This window comes from Eschscholzia californica, unplaced genomic scaffold (assembly GCF_041429995.1).
Source record: "Eschscholzia californica isolate CP2 unplaced genomic scaffold, dmEscCali1.0.p SCAF_2, whole genome shotgun sequence".
Taxonomy (NCBI): domain Eukaryota; kingdom Viridiplantae; phylum Streptophyta; class Magnoliopsida; order Ranunculales; family Papaveraceae; genus Eschscholzia; species Eschscholzia californica.
In genome coordinates, this window is record NW_028238309.1 from 53788491 (window position 1) to 53808286 (window position 19796).

A 19796-nucleotide genomic window follows, 5' to 3' on the forward strand; every position below is an offset into this window, starting at 1 on the left:
AGTGACACATGGAAGACTGGATGAATGCGAGATTCCGCCGGCAAACGAAGTTGATAAGCCACTAAGCCAATTCGTTTTTCAACCTGATATGGACCATAATAACGACATGACAACTTCTAAAATGCTCTCTTAAAGACTGTTTGTTGACGATATGGTTGAAGCTTGAGAAAGACCCAATCCCCTTCTTTAAACTCAACCTCCCGCCTCTAAGAGTTAGCAAATTGTCGCATGCGATTTCGAGCTGAGTGTAAATTGATCTTGAGCTGTCGAAGTATCTCATTTCTGGTTAGAAGATGTCTATCAACCTCATTGACGGGAGTCATTCCTTCTTGATAGTAAGGAATTAATGGTGGTAGGCGTTCATACAAAGCTTGAAATGGTGTCATGCCAATAGAGGAGTGATAAGTTGTGTTGTACCAGAATTCAGCCCATGGAAGGAAATAGCACCATTTTCGGGGTTGTTCGTGAACCAGACATCAGAGGTACTGCTCCAGACATCTATTTACTACTTCAGATTGGCCATCGGTCTGTGGATGATAGGAAGAACTCATCTTTAGCTGAGTACCAGACATCTTGAAGAACTCGCTCCAAAATTTGCTAATAAAAATAGGATCTCTATCACTAATGATCGATTTTGGCATTCCATGTAGCTTCACCACGTTTTCAACAAACTGCTCAGCCACAATTTTTGCAGTAAAAGGGTGTGCCAAAGCCATAAAATGTACCGATTTGCTAAGCCGATCTACAACAACCAGGATGGTGTTCTTACCTTTAGACAGCGGAAGTCCTTCTATGAAATCCATGGTGATGTCGTCCCAAACTTGGCAAGGGATCGGCAATGGTTGTAGCAATCCTGCTGGAGCCAAGGTATCTGATTTAACTCGTTGACAAACATCACATGCCGACACATAGTCCCGCACACTACGATGCATCGATGGCCAATAAAACCGTCGAGCAAGCCTTTCGTAGGTTCGCAATACCCCTGAATGGCCACCCAACTGTGAGTCATTAAATTCTCTGAGCAGCTGTTGTACCATGTTAGATGTTGGGGGCACTACCACACGGTCCTTATAGTAAATCATACCATTTCTACTTGAATATGGACTCCATGGACTTTCAGTGGCAAGCCTTCCAATTTTATGCATGTAGGGATTGTTTTTGGCTTCTTTTTTTATGTCATCCCACATGGGAGTGTGTGATACAAATAGAGCATCAAGAGAAGGACTACCTGGTTTTCGTGATAGTGCATCAGCAGCTCCATTTTCTTTGCCTGGTTTGTACAGGATTTCATACTCATACCCAAAGAGCTTAGACACCCATTTTTGCTGTTCCGGAGTGGTAATGCGTTGGTCCAACAAATACTTTAAGTTGCGTTGATCTGTTTGGATGAAGAATTGTGACCCATTAAATATGGTCTTCAAGTGTGTACTGCTACTATGACGGCCAACAATTCTTTCGCATATGTCGACCATGATTTTTTTGTCACTCCTAAAGCTCTACTCATGTATGCCACTGGTTTCCCTTGTTGAGTAAGTACAACACCAATTCCATCGCCGGAAGCATCAGTTTCAATGACAAATGGCTCATTAAAATTTGGTAATGCCAAGGTAGGTGTTGTAGTCATGACTTCTTTAAGACTTTCAAAGGCTTTGTCGGCTTCTTCGTTCCAACAGAACTACCCCTTTTTCAGTAAGTTGGTAAGTGGTCGAGCTATTACGCCATAGTTGCAAACAAATTTCCTATAGTAACCTGTCAAGCCTAAGAACCCACGCAACTCAGAGACATTAGTTGGTTTAGGCCAGTTGCACATTGCCTGAATTTTGCTTTGGTCTACCTTAACACCTTGAGAAGTAATTATATGACCCAGGTATTCTAGCTCTTGCTGTCCAAACTCACATTTCTTGAGTTTGACAAAAATTTGGTGTTGCCTTAAGATCTCAAAGATTAATTTAACATGTTCAAGATGTGTATCCCAATCAGGACTATAAATCAAGATGTCGTCAAAGAATACTAACACAACTTGACCCATTTTTTAGGACCACAACCTCAAGATGCAATCGCGACCATTACTGAAGGAACTTTGTATTCTTTCTTGACACTCTGTCAGATCTTCTTAGCTTATCATCTAAACAACTTTTTGAATGCAGTATCAAGCAACATGCACTGGACAGCAAAGCATGTTCTAAGACAAGTTAAAGAGGGAAGTAATTTTGATTATATATCTTTTGTGTATGTTAATAGGAAGCTAAACTCAAAAGCAAACTCACTTTTTTTTTTTGTTGAACTAAAAGCAAACTCACTTGCTATTAACACTAGGAAAGAGGCTTCTTCTACCTCGACTAGTATTCCTAACTACCTCTCTTCTCATCATAACTCTAATGTAACTAATTTAAATCATCAATAGAAGTTATGTTGATAAAAAAGAAACTTCAAACCATTAGGAATTCTCTACTTTCTAAAAAATCTCGAACCAGGAGCATCCGAAAAATCAATTGGAGTATTAGACCCATTACATATCTCGCTTAATTTTAGTTGGCAAGACTAACCACACAACAACAATAACAACAAAGAGAATAGAAAAAGATTACAAATGGTTCGAAGTCTAATTAAGGCATCATATAGTCCTCCAAAAGAATCTCGGTGACATCCATGTACAAGAAGTTGATTTCAGGCCCTCTCATATATTAATATCTGATACTAAAAGTGAAGTGTATAGATGAAAATAGTTCATAAATAAATTATTCAAGCGATATCCATTACTAATAATCAGGACAATAAAATTTACTTAACAAAAATGTCACACTAGGTGATGCTCTTGGCAAAGCTTGTAGCTTCTGAGGAAGATTGTATGGTGTTTCAATTTCATAGTGCCCACATCTGATCGTAGAATCAAGTTCTACCGTCTCCAAGACTGGACTATTCTTCAACAAAATTTCAAGAAACGTAACATCATCATAACTTGGATATCTTTTCAAATGTTCAAACTTGATGTACTTGAGGTGATGTAACACGCATTGCGACAACAAAGGAGTTAGCATTCTGTGATAGTTTGGTGAAACTTCTGTCAAATGAAAGAACTCTATTTTAGGACATATCTCAAGTAAGTAAAGTATTGTGTCAGTGCAGTCTTTTAGGAACCATAACGACAAATTTAAGCGCTTTAGGTTAGTAAACTCAAGGGTTGGGTTACTTTCTTCTAAGAACAAGCGAGCTTGAGAGAGTAACTCAAGGAACAAGATTGATATTGTGAGTGTTTCCACGTTATAAAATGCTTTGAGAATTTTAATCACCTCTAGTGAATAAACTTTTCTTGTTTTTTCATCAATAACCGGAGGATAATCTGACCTGAATTTCCCATATATCTCGCGCAAGTCAATTTCAGCATTATCAATACCACCCAAGTCAATTTCAGCCTCAACTAAAGCATGTAGGCTCCCTGCAACATCAAAGTACTTCCACTTAACTCCTGTACAACTGAAGGATATAAGATTTGGGGCATTTAGCTTGATGTATTCTGCGCCTCCACAATCTAGTAGTAATAAGTGCTTGAGTTGTGGTGAAGAAATAAGAAGAATGTCTTGATCCAATTTACAACATTTTATAGACAATGACTCGAGAACAGGACAACCCAAAAAAATCTTCTGAATAACGTCGCCCTTACCGTGGAAGCTAACCCCTTCAAGAACTAGCTTTTGAAGACTAGGTAAAGTACTACTTAAACTGAATATATGACAGTACAACCTCAAAGTCTTCAGTGAATTGCAAGTTTGTAGAGATAATTTTTGAGGTTGAGGTTGACCTCCAAACGAGGGAGGAAAATCAGATTCAAAAGTTATGAGATTTGGAGCATATAACTTGATATACTTTTTTTGTTCTTCACCAAACTCAAGTACCAAGTGCTTGAGTTGATGAGAAGATATGCCAAAGATGGTATTGTCAAGTTTGCAGTGTTTTAGGGACAAAGATTCAAGCATTGGACAATTTGAGATTATCTTCTTAATCGCATCATCCTTACTCTCCAACCACATATTCTCAAGAACCAGCTTTTTGAGACACGGTAACTTCATCGAAACAAGAACACAAACTTTCTTATCATATCTATCACTTTTCAACTCTAATATATTCAGAGATTGAAAAGCAAATAGGAGATTATGAGATACTTGATCCTTAAGTACTGGTAAACGAGCTAATAATTCATCAACTGCAGTATTGATCCAGTTAAAACAACTAGAGGTTCCGTTAGGATGATAATTATTACACGATAAACGAAAACTCTTTATTTTCGAGGACTTGTCACGAATGGACATTACCTTGTCAATGAAATCATGAAACTCTGTATTTGATTGGTGCTTAATGTATTCCTTGCAATCAAATTTAAGAAAAGGAAAAGATTTCCAGAGGTACCTCCATCTTGTAGACAAGATGCTAGTTTGAATTACTTGTCTCATGTCCAAGAAACAAAGAATGTGATGAAGAATGTCTTCATTCAAGTTGCTTAGGAAGTCTTGATCAATCCCTTCCTCTTTCTCCATTATCTTACTGAAAGAGTTGCTTAGGATGTTTAGAATTTAGGGTTTACTGAATACAGTACTTATACAGCCTGCCAATTATAAAAAAAAAACTTTTTAGAAACTCTCTTCTATCTCGGACTCTAGTTTCCCTATGTAAGAAAGATATCAATTGAGTTGATTTTAGTATATTTCCCTAATGGCCCCCAACTTTGTGACCAGCTTCCCGCCTGGCCCCCTACTTTACGAGAAATACCCATATGACCCCCTTCCGTTATAACACCGTTACTCTCTCTCTTCCATTTCTTTTCTCTCTCCTCCAGCATGTTTTCTCTCTCTGCCACCTCGTTAAAACCAGCCACATCATCGTCTTCACCGACAGGGTCGCCGGCCGGCCAAATTTCCGGCCGGCGACCTTCAAATTTTTTTTTCTCTCTCTCTCTCTAAAAAAAAAATTTGAAGGCCGGCAGGCGGAAATTTGGCCGGTCGGCGACCCTGCCGGTGAAGACGATGATGTGGCTAGTTTTAACGAGGTGGCAGAGAGAGAAAACATGTTGGAGGAGAGAGAAAAGAAATGGAAGAGAGAGAGTAACGGTGTTATAACGGAAGGGGGTCATATGGGTATTTCTCGTAAAGTAGGAGGCCAGGCGGGAAGCTGGTCACAGAGCTGGGGGCCATTAGAGAAATAACCCAATTTTTTAAGGATCACTATACTCAATCAAAGAATCCTTACATATTTCAGATCCGGAAAAATATTTTCTCGCTTCAACTACATAGTTCGACTGTCACTTTCAATTTTTCCAAGTTGAAGTCCCTCTAGGAAATAACTAGATGCTATTATGCCTCCACCCTGTGATGCTGGAAAGGCTACTTCGGAATATATTAATACTATTCAAATTTTAGAATTTTTTCGAAGTTTTTATGATCGATTGTCCATTGTCTGAAGCAGTACACTAGTTTTTATCCTCTTCCTCATTTTGGTAAGGGCAAAACCAATGTGGGGCTCGAGCTCCCAATTTTGGGAGCCCCTGAGATTTTCTCAATTCCAACGTAGGGCTCAACCGGGGCTCCCAAATCAAAATGATGTAGTGTGCGAAGTAAGTGTGCGAAATTCTTATTTTAGATTTGGAGCATGAATTGTTAGATTTCGACTATGAATTAAAATGTAATATTATTCGAGAGAGATAATTTCAAAAAGATAAACACAAAAAAAATAAACATCAAAGAAAAATATTCAAATAAGAAATAGGGTGTTAATTCCGTTTTGGCCCCCGATTTGTGACCAACTGGCCGTTTTGGCCCCCATAAGTGTCCGGCAGTTCGTTTTAGCCCCAAGGGCTAAATTTTTGACGAAGTTATCCTCGGGGACCAAAACAGAATTATTTGTGAAAAAGGTTAAAAACAAAAAAAAAACCACATCACACCTTTCTTTATCATCCACCTCATCTTATCACTCCTCCACCACACCACCTCCTCTCCACCTCACCCTTCTTCTCCGGCGGAATGTAGCTGGCCGGAATAAAAAATTCCGGCCGGCCACTTTATTAAAAAAAAAATTCTCGGGTTAAGGAGCATCGCCAATGATTAAATGGCAAGTGTGTGTCTCGATGTAGTCAGAGAGGACGTTCCCAAGAGTATGCCAATGGTGGATGGTTTGGTACCATGTAGTTCTCGCGGAGAGAAGCTACCGTGCTCGTTTCAGAAGAAGAGAGAGAAAGGAGGAAGAAGAGAGAGAAATTTTTTTTTAATAAAGTGGCCGGCCGCAATTTTTTATTCCGGCCGGCAACATCCCGCCGGAGAAGAAGGGTGAGGTGGAGAGGAGGTGGTGTGGTGGAGGAGAGATTAGATGAGCTGGACAAACAAAAAGAAAAAATAAAAGTTACAGAAATGCCCCCGGGGTAGAATTGAGAGGTTGGATAAAATTTGGGACCAAATAGGAAATTTTTGGGGCCAAAACGAACTGCCAGACACTTATGGGGGCCAAAACGGCCAGTTGGTCACAAATCGGGGGCCAAAACGGAATTAACCCTAAGAAGTATTTAGAATAATAAAAAAATTTAAAAAAAATCAGTTTAAAAAAAAATTTAAAAATAAAATAAAATAAAGTGGGTGGATCCCCTTTTTAGGAGATGCACCCCAAATATGACTGTTGGGAACACCAAAACAGTCACATTGGGAGATGTGAGCCCCCCAGCCCGGGCTCCCAGCCCCACCGGGAGTCCAACCCCGGAGCTGGGTCACAAATTTGAATTGAGAGCCCCCCGCCCCCACAACCTTGATTATGCCCTAAGATATATAATCAATCTTATTGAACAAAAAGAGCAACAACAATTTATCTGGGCGATGCCCTTGCTGCAAAACTGGCATCTTCTTAGTCACAGGTTTCTTATTCTTCTTCCCGAAACAAAAACCCTAGTTCTTTCTATGACGCAAGCCAAACAGATGCCCCCAACATTGACAAGTGCAACAGTGACACGGTTTGTTCTCAATGTCATAAAAAAACTGATGATGACTGAATTTGAATCATCATTATCGTACCCAGCAATACAACCCCTCTACAATCTTAAGGCCCTATCATATATTAATATCTGATATAAGTGAAGTTTACAGATCGAAATAGTTCATAAATGAATTATTCAAGCAATATCCATTAGTAATAATCAGTTTGAGGTTGAATTAACAAAAATGTCACACTAGGTGATGCTCTGGGCAAAGCTTGTAGCTTCTGAGGAAGATTGTTCGGGGTTTCAATTTTAGAGTTCCAACCTCTGCTCGTAGAATTCAATTCTACCGTCTCCAAGACAGGACTATTCTTCAACAAAATCTCAAGAAACGTAACATCATCATTACATGGAAATCCGTTCATATGCTCAATCTTAATGTACTTGAGGTGATATAACATGCATTGCAACGACGAAAAAAGAGGTTGTGTTCTGTCATAGTTTTGTGAAACTTCTGTCAAATGAAGGAACTCTATTTTAGGGCAGATCATAAGCAAGTATAGTATTGCCGCTGTGCAGTTTTTCAGGAGCCATACCGACAAATTTAAGCGCTTTAGGTTAGTAAACTCAAGGATTGTGTTACTTTCTTCTAAGAACGAACGAGCTTGAGATAGTATCTGAAAGAACAAGACTGGCGGTAAGAGTATTTCCACATTATAAAATGCTTTAAGAATTTTAATCAACTCCAATGTATAAAATTTTCTTGTTACTTCATCGATAACTGGAGGACAATTCGAAGGACAATCAGGAATGTATTGCTCATCTATAGCCCCCAAGTCAATTTCAGCCTCAACTAAAGCATGTAAGCTCCCTGTAACATCGAAGTACTTCCATTTAACACCTCTACAACAAAAGGATATGAGATTTGGGGCATTTAGCTTGATGTATTCCGGGTCTCCACAATCTAGTAGTAATAAGTGCTTGAGTTGTAGTGAAGAAATATAAAGAATGTCTTGATCCAATTTACAATATTTTATAGACAATGACTCGAGAACACGACAACCCAAAAAAATCTTCTGAGTAACGTCACCCTTATCGTCGAAGTCAACCCATTGTAGAACTAGCTTTGGAGATTATAGATTCAAACGTTATGAGATTCGGAGTACATAACTTGATATATTTTTTTACTCGATCAATATCAAGTACCAAGTGCTTAAGTTGTGGAGAAGAGATGTCAAAGATGGTGTTGTCAAGTCGGCAGTCTAATAGAGACAAAGATTCAAGCATTGGGCAACTTGAGAATATCTTTGTAAGAGCATCATCATCGTTACTCTTTAACCGAATATTCGTAAGAACCAACTTCGTTAGACTCGGTAAAGTCATCGAATCAGGTATATAAACATGACGATTCGTACTTGTCAACTCTAATATATTAAGAGATTGAAAAGCAAGTAGGAGTAGATTATGAGGTAGTTGATCCTTTTTTCTTCTTTTTGGGGAAGGTGGTTGTTATAATTAAAAGTCGCGGAAGCTATCGAACCTATCCTAGAAATTGATCCGATTATGAAGATTAATTGAAAAGCTAAGCCAAAATCAAATATGCGAGCAGAATTTAACGAGGTTCGGCTTTAAAGCCTACGTCCTCGGGCGAACAAGAAATCTTTATTGAAGGATAGATGAAGACGACTAACACAACCCGCAAGTTCGTCCCAAGATGGTACCGTATAGTAATAACCTTCTATACTAAATCTTCGACGACCGAGAAATTTAACACCGCTCAAAAAACTATGAAAAATTTCTCACTCTTGCTCTCTCTCTAGCTCTCTAAAGAAGAGTTGTTGTTGCTTGTGTTGGTGTGTTGATTACAAAGCACTCAACCCCTATTTATATATATTATAAGCCAAAAAATTGGAAACTGCCTATTGAGCCAAAAAATTGGAAACCATCCCAATTTTTGGAAACTGCCCAATTTTTGGAAACTGCCCAATTTTTGGAAATTGCCTCTTACAATTCTCCACCTCGTACACAATTTGATATACTTCAAATTTTGGACGAACACCAGGATACTCCTTGTAAGATATATCTTCTTTTTGTGACTTCATCCGACTGCACCATATGTCCATGGCTGCCTACGTACCCTTTTATAGGATCAAGCCTACCGTAGTTCTACCAACCCTTCACATAAAGATTACCTTGTCGCCAGTACGCCCTTTCGGGCAACTTAACACGAGCCGATTTGTAGCAATTCCAGGCAATGCTGAAACTTGCTACACGTCACCACTTTAGTCAACATGTCCGCGGGATTCTCATCTGTGTGTACCTTCATGAGAGAAACATCACCTTCCTCTATGACATCTCGTACAAAGTGATACCTGACATCGATATGCTTAGTGCGAGCATGGTGAACCTGATTCTTCGCCAAGTGGATCGCACTTTGACTATCACACCATACATCCACGCACTCTTGCTTAATCCCTAGATCATCCAGAAGACCCCACAACCACAATGCTTCCTTCACACCCTCGGCCATAGCCATATACTCGGCCTCCGTAGTAGATAACGCAACTGTAGATTGTAACATCGATCGCCAACTAACTGGAGCACCATGTACCCTAAATACATAACCAGTAGTAGATCGTCTTCTATCTAGATCGCCAGCATAGTCTGAGTCAACATAACCGCTTACCTGACATGTGTCTCCACCAAAACACAAACCCGTATCAACGGTACCCTTCAAGTACCTCAAGACCCACTTCACAGCTTCCCAATGTGTCTTCCCCGGGTTTGCCATAAACCTGCTAACCACACTGACCGCCTGTGAAATATCTGGACGAGTACACACCATAGCGTACATCAAACTGCCAACTGCACTAGCATACGGTACACGATCCATATGATCCTTCTCCACCGTAGTAGTGGGAGATTGTTTTCCCGAGAGCCTGAAGTGTGGTGCCAAAGGTGTTGACACCGCCTTCGCATTCTGCATCCCGAACCGAGAAACTACTCGTTCGATGTAACCTTTCTGATTCAAGTACAGTTTCTTACTTGACCGCTCTCTTTTAATCTCCATTCCCAGTATTTTCTTTGCAGCGCCCATGTCTTTCATCTCAAACTCTTGACTGAGTTGAGATTTCAACTTATTTATCTCCACCATGCTTCGAGAAGCAATAAGCATGTCATCCACATACAAAAGGAGATAAATAAAGTCACCTTCGCGAAGCTTTTTGATGTATACACAACAATCATAGTCACTTCTGCGAAAACCATGCTTTAGCATGAAAAAATCAAATCGTTTGTACCATTGGCGAGGGGATTGTTTCAATCCGTAAAGAGATTTCCTCAAACGACATACTTGATTTTCTTTGCCCTCAACCTTGTATCCCTCAGGTTGAGCCATATAAATTTCTTCTTCCAAATCACCGTGCAAGAAGGCGGTTTTAACATCGAGTTGTTCCAGCTCAAGATCCCTGTGAGCAACAATACTCAATAGCACCCGAATAGAAGTATGTTTCACGACCGGTGAGAAAATCTCATTGTAGTCGACCCCTTCTTTCTGTGCATAACCCTTGGCCACTAGTCTTGCCTTATACCTTGTACCTTTGATTTCGGAAGAATCCTCTTTCTTCTTGTACACCCATTTACAACCAATAACAGACTTACCTTCGGGCAATGGGACAACCTCCCATGTCTGATTCTTGTGAAGAGACTCCATCTCTTCTTGCATAGCAACCAACCAACTCTCTCTTTCCGCCGCGGTAATAGCTTGTTTGAAGGTGACCGGCTCGTCGTCTTCCACCGAGAGTGCATATTCAACCAGATTTGCCTGCCCGTAATGCCTAAGAGGTTTGTCTGACCCTAACCTCTGTACCGGCTTATATAACCGTTTCGGCCTAGTGTGTACCGAAACATCCTGCTGTTGTTGTTGTAAAACTTGTGTACCATCCCCTTGAACCTCCTCATGATCGGGTTCATCAATTTCCTCATCCTGAGTATTATCCTGATGCTCCACCTGATCATGATTCCTAGAAACCCGTTGGTCTTCGATTTCTACTTCCACTACTTGAGCTTTAGTAGACCCAACATCACCACAACTAGGCACCGTAGCTTTCGCCATAGCTACAATAGATGACTCATCAAACACCACATCTCTGCTGATTACAAACTTCTTGTCTTCCGTACACCATAGCCGATAACCCTTGACTCCTGTAGCATATCCTAAGAAAATTGCCTTCTTTGCTCTATTGTCAAGTTTGTTACCTTTAACATGGTAATAGGCCGTACAACCGAAAACCTTAAGTCTCCCGTAATCTGCATGTTCACCTGACCACACCTCGTAAGGTATGCCGCCATCTAAAGAAGAATGTGGAGACCTGTTCACAATATAACAAGCTGTAGCAACAGATTCCGCCCACCATTCTACGCCTAATCCCGAATTGGAGCGCATACATCTAGCCTTCTCAAGTAGTGTACGGTTCAATCTCTCTGCGACTCCATTCTGTTGAGGTGTGTTTACTACTGTCCAGTGCCTCACAATGCCTTCCTGATTACAAAACTCCTTGAATGCCCCATCCGTGTACTCGGTCCCATTATCCGACCTTAACGTCTTCAGCTTTCGACCAGTTTTGTTCTCAACCATTGCTTTCCACACCAGGAATGTGTTGAATACCTCATTCTTATGCTTCAGAAAATAAAGCCAGACAAATCTCGAATGATCATCAACGAATGTAACAAAATACCTGGAACCACCCTTGGAAGGTAACTTTGCTGGTCCCCAGACATCGGTGTGTACGTAGTCTAATACCTCTTTGCTCCTGTGCTTGCTTGTAGAGAACGTCACCCTGTGTGCCTTCCCGAACACACAATGCTCACAAAACTCCATGCAAGGCTTTTTCATGTCCTTCAACAAGCCTTTCCCGCACATCAAAGATAGACCCTTTTCTGACATATGCCCAAGGCGCACATGCCAAAGCCTCGTACTAGCCGTTGGATCCCTTCCACTGATTCCTACTGCTACATCTCCCGTAATTGTTGTCCCCAAAAGTTTGTATAAATTACCGTAACGAGTACCTCTCATTACCACCAAAGAACCCTTAACGACTCTTATGGAGCCATTCTCTATAATTATCTTACAGCCGTTCCGCTCCAACACACCAAGGGAAATTAGATTTTTCCGCAAATCGGGTATGTGTCTTACGTCCGTCAATGTTCTCACCACTCCATCGTGCATCTTGATCCGTATTGTTCCGAGTCCCACAGTTTTACATACACTATCATCACCCAGTATAACTGTACCACCATCTATACTCCTATAGGTAGTAAACAACTCCCTATTTGGGCACATATGGTGTGACGCCCCTGAATCAAGCATCCACTTATCGAAGATCTTCTCAGACACCTCTGTCACCGAGAAACATTCGTCCGCCTCTTCTGACACATATCCCGCCTCTTGCATCTCTTGTTTCTCCTTGTAGCCTTCGTTCTTTTGCTTCAACTTTCTCTTTGGACAAGCCGCTTTAAAGTGGCCAAGCTCACCACAACTAAAGCACGTTTTCTTGAAAGAGCCTCTAGATTTGGATCTAGATTTCCCGCCCTTTCCCTTTCCCCTTTCATTACTCCTCCCCCTCGTTACAAACAACCCTTGTGCTTGTTCTTTGTCTACTCCACCCGACGCCATACTGCTAGTAGCAACCTTACGAAGGTCATCCGCTAATAGCGAATTTCTCGTCTCTTCCATGGTTAGACTATCACCAACAAGCATCAAAGTTTGAACAAGGTTCTCATAGGATTTAGGTAATGAAAGTAACAATATGAGGGCTTGGTCCTCATCCTCAACCTTAACATCAATATCCTTCAAACCTGAGATAATCCTGTCAAACCTATTCACATATTCCTGAATAGAAGAACCCTCTTCCATTCTACATGTGAATAATTTGGATTTTAAGTAGACCCGATTCGTTAAAGTTTTCGTCATGAAACTGCTTTCTAGCTTTAACCACACACCCGACGCCGTTGTTTCTTCGTCTACTAGGAACGCCACGTCCCTCTCAAGACACAACATAATGGTAGCCCGTGCTTCGAGATCTAACTCTTCCCAATCCTCATCTGACATATCTCCTGGTTTCTTTCCCGTCAACGTCTTGTGTAATTTCTGCGAGATTAACAGATTCTTCATCTGCATCCGCCAATAAGAAAAATCGTTTTTCCCATTGAACTTCTCTATCTCATATTTCCCTGCTTTGACCGTACCACTTCTCGATCCCATCTTCTCTTCGTTCAATCTCAACAAGGCTCTGCTACCAATTGTTATAATTAAAAGTCGCGGAAGCTATCGAACCTATCCTAGAAATTGATCCGATTATGAAGATTAATTGAAAAGCTAAGCCAAAATCAAATATGCGAGCAGAATTTAACGAGGTTCGGCTTTAAAGCCTACGTCCTCGGGCGAACAAGAAATCTTTATTGAAGGATAGATGAAGACGACTAACACAACCCGCAAGTTCGTCCCAAGATGGTACCATATAGTAATAACCTTCTATACTAAATCTTCGACGACCGAGAAATTTAACACCGCTCAAAAAACTATGAAAAATTTCTCACTCTTGCTCTCTCTCTAGCTCTCTAAAGAAGAGTTGTTGTTGCTTGTGTTGGTGTGTTGATTACAAAGCACTCAACCCCTATTTATATATATTATAAGCCAAAAAATTGGAAACTGCCTATTGAGCCAAAAAATTGGAAACCATCCCAATTTTTGGAAACTGCCCAATTTTTGGAAACTGCCCAATTTTTGGAAATTGCCTCTTACAGTGGTACTCGAACCTTGAGCGGTACACAAGCGTATAATTCATTAACTACAGTATTGATCCGTTTAAAACAACTGCAGTGATACTCATTACACGAGAAGCGAATACTCTTCATTTCAGAGGACTTGTCTCGAATGGATATGACATTGTCAAAAAAATCATGAAAGTTTGTATATGGTCTGTGCCTATGGTATTCGCGGCAGTCAAATTTAAGAAAGGGAAGAGATTTCCAGAGGTACCTCCATCTTGTTGACAAGATACTAGTTTGAATTACTTCTCTCATGTCCAAGAAAGAAAGAATGTGATGAAGAATGTCTTCATTCAAGTTGCTTATTATGTCTTGATTAATCCCTTCCCTCTCCATAGCCTTCCGGTGTTAATTGCTTCTGATGTCAAGAAGATGTTTTTCTGTTTAGGGTTTTTTGTAGTATTATTTCGCCATCTAAACACCGAACTACTTTATAGTCACAATGACAAATCAAACCCTAATACCTCTCTCTAGTCAACAGACAACCCCAAGCTCATATTAATGTTCTCTGTGGTATGTTCAAGGCCCAACTTACTTTCCTGCTATTGGGCTTTACTACTCAAACTACACACCTCTTTAGTTACTTCTCGACGGGCATTTGTTCTTTACTTGACTTGGAGTACAAATTTATTAACACCCCCTCTACCATTCGTGTTTTAATTGTTTAAGTCGAGTCTTTCGACATGACCTGGATCAACAACCCTAATCACCAGATATTCAATTTTTCTTCGTTTGGCGATTGTTGGATATTATTTCTCTTTCGAGGGAAGTCTGGAGGGTAACTCTGGAGTTTGATGATTCCAATCTATGGAACTTAATTATCTTCTTTAAAGGTGTTAAGTTCCTCTTCCACTTTACTCATGAGTGGTTGTTCATCTTTGTGTTTTTAGGAAAAGTATGGATTGTTTCGTTTGAAAGTTTTGTGGAGTTATGTTGGTGTCTCGAAAACTCATGCTCGAGTCAGGATGGGTTGCAGTGGAACCCGACTTTGTTTTACACCTATTCGTTGGATTTCATTGCTCCTCTTTCAATTCTAAAGAATGGTTGGAAATTAAGCTGCTAAACTCAAGATGGTTTGTCCGACGCCCTATGATACAACCATAAGGGTTACAATTAAGAGTATAAGCTTCAAGTTCTGTTTTTGTGTTTTTAACTCTGCACTGTAACTTTATTGCCTCTTTTGTAAACCTTTGAAATCTAAATAATACGATGTTTACCGTTGTCATAAAAAAATGCAAATTCTTTGGTCCGTGGAGATTCAATTTCGTATGATGACGATTCTCATGTCTATTACCGTGTACATGCAAGGTGGGTCGGGGGTACCCGACCCAATGAGCACCCACCTGATTACTGGCCAAGAAAAGATATTGGTGAGAAAGATATCAATTGAGTTGATTTCTGTATTTGTATGTATTCTGAACTTACAAATACTAAAAATAATAGAGAGAGCGAAGAGAGATTGAAATGATGAAGTCACCCGCAACTTGTAGGTTGCGTTTGGTTTGATTTTTTTTTTTCTTTTCCACCTTCTTTCTCGGAAACTTTTTTTGTTTCTCCGAAACATCGACCTATTTTTTTCAGTCGCAGCTTTGGGGAATAAAAAAAATTCTCCGAAGAATAAAGATTTAGTCAATAAATATTGATTCATGGGCATATCCTTCTTTTTAGTCTAAAAATTGACTTGATCAAACATTGCTCCTTTATCTTCATCTTCTCTCTCTATAAAGACAAAGCTTAGTATTCATCATTTGTCACCCTATGCGACTTTTCATTGTCATTTCCCACAAAAGCCTCCTCTGCCACGTCAAGTAGGAAAAATTATCCAAAACCCCAAAAATAACCAACTTCAGCTAATCGTAGACCACTACAATAATAAATATTTATACATCATAAAATATGGACATGAAACAATCGACGGAAATAAGAAAGACCAATGCACAAATTTGAGACACTACATAAACAAATTACATTAGAAGTACGGTAAGAATATAACTCATTTATTCAATGGTATAAGAAATTACCGACAACTAAAGGCGGATTGTTAAAGCTAACGACTGCAACGACTAGAAACAAATAAGGAAGGATAATTGTTATAAGAAAGTGAAATGAAATAAACTTGCACGATTTATTCACAGCAGAAAAACATGTTTATTCCATTCATTAATGTGATATCACTTTATAAGGCACTAAAATTAACAATCACACCTATCACTTTATAGTTTATAGGGCCAAAACCAACAGCTTATCCTATCCTCATCGAAATGTTAAGTAACAGATATTAGGGTTTAATCTTCAGTTGGGAGTTGGAGATCAAACAGAAAGTCGTAAACTACAAACCATCAAGAAAGAATTGCCCATCCCGATCTAGTCCAGAACCACATTAAATTACCTATCTGAAACCCTAAAACCTTTAAAACAAGAATTACCCAACATGAATTGAGCAATGACTAATATCCCCACTAAAAGGATGCCTTTTTTCTTTACCAACAACTCTTGGTTGGAGTGGTAAGAGATTTAGTCTTCCACCTTAGAAGTCTAGGATTCGAGACACGCTAACAATTTCTAAAAATAAAATTAAAAAAATGTATGCCCTTTTATTTTCGGAGTTTCATATGTTTTGCTTAATACACATTTATTTTGTTAGTCTTGTTTTGATTTAGGGTTTGGATTGTTCTTTGATTATTGGAAAGAAAGAGATCTGGAGTGAGAGCGACAGAGAGATCTGAAGTGAGAGCGAGAAAGAGAGAGAGATAGTCAGTGTGTGTGTGTGTGTGTGTGTGTGTGTGTGTGACGCCCCGTGCCCCATAACTAGGCACACAGACGAGCCGAAAATCGGACAGCACCTCCTCTGTAAATCGAACCGGTCGTACCTGTAACCTGTCATGCAAACCATACATTCGCATACACATACACAACGGAAGCTAAAATGAAACATAATTAACTAACAGACTCTGGTTCCAAGCCGAACCACCAGAACTCGGTCAACTCATCCTCAACAACACCGTACATCCCTGTACAACCTATGTGATGCATATATATTTATATTACATGGTGTTCAGTGTATAAAAGTATAACTTCGAATATAAATCAAAACCGAAATGAAAAGAAATAACACCAAAGTGGCACCGCGCCACAACCCCTGCAATCCATCTGCTAACCCTGTCGCTGCAGATGCTTCTAACTAGGAACCTGCATACTAACACACTGGTAGGGGGTCAGTAACTCACCGACACGAGTTAACTGGTAGAGGAGTCCCAAAACAAAACTGCGATAAACCTTTTCTCGAGTAAAACATGCACACATATAAATATATATCAATCCTAATACTAGCATACAATAGCAGACTTAACTGCCCACCCTTGGTATGCCTCTCAATTAACAGAGAGTTACCCAGAGAATTCTATAGTACTTTGGCTAGTACCGTCCCATTTCCGGCACTAACCAAGGTACTCAAATTCTCTCGAGAAACGTGCTTACCCCTAGGTAGGTAAGCCCCTCTCCCACTAGGCGACTCCACAGTCATTGAAAAGCTAACCTCGTGATAAATATATACACCTAGCTTAACTAGATACGTTTTAGCTTCACCGAAGTCGAATAGTCAGGTCGTCCCTCCAGTATTCGTGTTGGGACGAAAAGCATATTCTCATCGGTACCCTAGCATGCAACTATTTCTTCTGGTTTTGGAAAAACATTTATTGTGTCAACCGCCGAAATAATACTCTTTTCTTGTGAAAACATCCTTCACCCACAATCTCAGCAGATTCGGAACTCACCCATTACGCCCTCGACTGAGATAGGCTTTTTAAAACATTACTTATCTTATCACACACAGAAGTAGCGCAACCAAGAGTCATAACAAACGTGCAAAGGGATCCCAATCACCAAACCAGTCGGGCGGTCAGAGGTGTACAGCCCCTGAGCCCTGAGGGTAAGAACAAACAGGCTTACAGTCCAATCGAGCGGTCAAGGGTAGCAAATCCCTGAGCCCCGAGAGTCCAACCTAAACGAGAATCCTGGCCATAGAGTGGAGCACTACAACTGCCAAGACCCTCATGACTCGTCTCAGTCCAATTCACCAATCACATACCACATACGAAATCGTTACGTTTTCAAAACATCGATTTACCATCCGTTTAGAAAACCATTTCTCTAGAAATCATTCGTAAGACATGCTTGCATATATAAAACCATCGCATCAAGAGTGTCACATTCACGATACAAAGCTCATGGAAATCAGAGTCTAAATCGTTAACCCATCAATATCAATAATCCAAACTAACGAGACAACTTTCATTGAAATCAAGGGTTAAAATCATGCATATATGATCACCTACCATCTACACATAATGATGCATGCATAACTCCTACTTCTAGCATGAATCTAGACAATAGTTTAAAAGAAAACAAGAGGTATCCCCTACCTAGCGATTCAGAACTCCGTCCTCATCCGCTTTGCTTCGATCATCTCGCCCCCAACTCATTTCGGCTTTCCTTCCGACACCCTAGACAAAGATAAACCTTAGATTATTCGAGAAGAATCTTAACATAACACAAATAACTCCAAAAGAACCATAAGAAAAGAATTACAAATAAGAGTTGACTCGCATTAACGTCGGAAGACCCCGAGTGACTATTCTGTCTTAGATTGATTTCCATCACAATTCTAATCCACTTCGATCTTACCATACATCGTTGGAAAGCTAATTCAATTTCTAACATTTCGTTACTTAAGGTCTCGGCCAAATTCCAAGTGTATAACCTCGAAACGAACAAAATAGACGCAGCAGTGCATCAGTCTTCCCCGAATGTTCGCTGTTCACTCTAACGGCCATAACTCCCTCATCCGAACTCGAAACCACTATTTCCATACCATTCTGGGATCGTCACAAGACGAGCTACAATATTGAAGAAGACTTGAGCAGAATTTCAAACATCTATGACTAGCTACAACAGCAAAACAGTGAGCAGCTCTCGGGTTTGCTAAACTGCGTGCTTCTCGCCAAAACAGTCGTAACTCTCTCGTCCAAACTCGGAACAACTTGTACCATACCATTCTGGAAAGCTAAGATCCTAAGCTACGACTCTCGTGTTTGTGGCAAGTCCATTTGGGTACTCTACAAGACTCAAATTGTCACATAACAGACTGTACTGTACAGTCTTTTGTTTCAGCTCAATCCAATAGAATTTGCAACTTCCCTCAACCTTACCTTCTACCATGACCTTCTCTATACTTAGGAATTGAACACCATAACATGCACTCAGAAAAATCCCCAAATTCCAGACCCACAACCCTAGAATTTCATGAACAAGAAAAAATCCCCAAATTTCATACACATAAACCCTAGCTTTTAAGAACAAGATAATCAAATCATCAAAACTATAATTCTTACCTTAACTTGGATGTTCTTGCTTCATTTCTTCATCCATGCTTCTCAAACTTCCTACAAATTGAATTCAAACTCCATTAAAACTTAAATCACATAACCAATGAGTTCTAGAGAGAGAAACACAAAATCTCTTACCAAAATCACTATCAACTAGTTTGATTTCACTCCGGAAGCTTGAATTAATAACAATCCTAGCAAAATCCACCCATTTCCCCTCTATTCATCTCCAACAGTAACCCCAGAAAGAGAAAATGACGAGCAGCTCTTCCCCATTCGATTTCTTCCTTTAAACAATCGAATTTACACTTTAGTCCGCGTATCTGTACTAATTTCAAAATACCCCCTGGTTCTGACTTGGTTGCATCTTTAGTCCCTGTGTTTAACTTGGCCTGACTTCAAAATGGTCCCTTATCCAACTGAAAAGCTTGGGATGTTACTGTGTGTGTGTGTGTCAATCGAATTTACACTTTAGTCCGCGTATCTGTACTAATTTCAAAATACCCCCTGGTTCTGACCTGGTTGCATCTTTAGTCCCTGTGTTTAACTTGGCCTGACTTCAAAATGGTCCCTTATCCAACTTAAAAGCTTGGGATGTTACTGTGTGTGTGCGCGTGCGTGCGTGCGTGCGTGCG

General features: G+C 40.1%; 1 protein-coding gene and 1 long non-coding RNA gene across 2 annotated transcripts; both read right to left on the reverse strand.

The window, feature by feature from the left end:
- Window positions 1-7089: 7089 nt before the first annotated feature.
- Window positions 7090-14205, reverse strand: LOC147559046 (uncharacterized). Its single transcript, XM_086659138.1, has 3 exons — window positions 13752-14205; window positions 8156-8363; window positions 7090-8073 (listed from the first exon to the last, which is right to left on the reverse strand). Exons 1-3 carry the CDS (start codon window positions 14111-14113, stop codon window positions 7159-7161), a joined length of 1485 nt encoding a protein of 494 aa, XP_086515264.1. The 5' UTR covers window positions 14114-14205; the 3' UTR covers window positions 7090-7158.
- A 2494-nt stretch (window positions 14206-16699) lies between these two features.
- LOC147559047 (uncharacterized) lies at window positions 16700-19452 on the reverse strand. Its single transcript, XR_015234481.1, has 4 exons — window positions 19300-19452; window positions 19168-19218; window positions 18199-18279; window positions 16700-16981 (listed from the first exon to the last, which is right to left on the reverse strand). It is a non-coding gene; the product is annotated as an uncharacterized LOC147559047 (long non-coding RNA).
- Window positions 19453-19796: the final 344 nt, after the last annotated feature.

Bases quoted from the DNA above. Each gene is read 5' to 3' on its own strand.
- LOC147559046 (XM_086659138.1), bottom strand. From the start codon at position 14,113: ATGGAGAGGGAAGGGATTAATCAAGACATAATAAGCAACTTGAATGAA. The intron at 8,364-13,751 runs GTAAGAGGCAAT...AGAGTTGACAAG, and splicing joins CTCAAGGTTCGAGTACCACT to TACGAATCGTCATGTTTATA. The intron at 8,074-8,155 runs GTACTTGATATT...TAATCTCCAAAG, and splicing joins CTCCACAACTTAAGCACTTG to CTAGTTCTACAATGGGTTGA.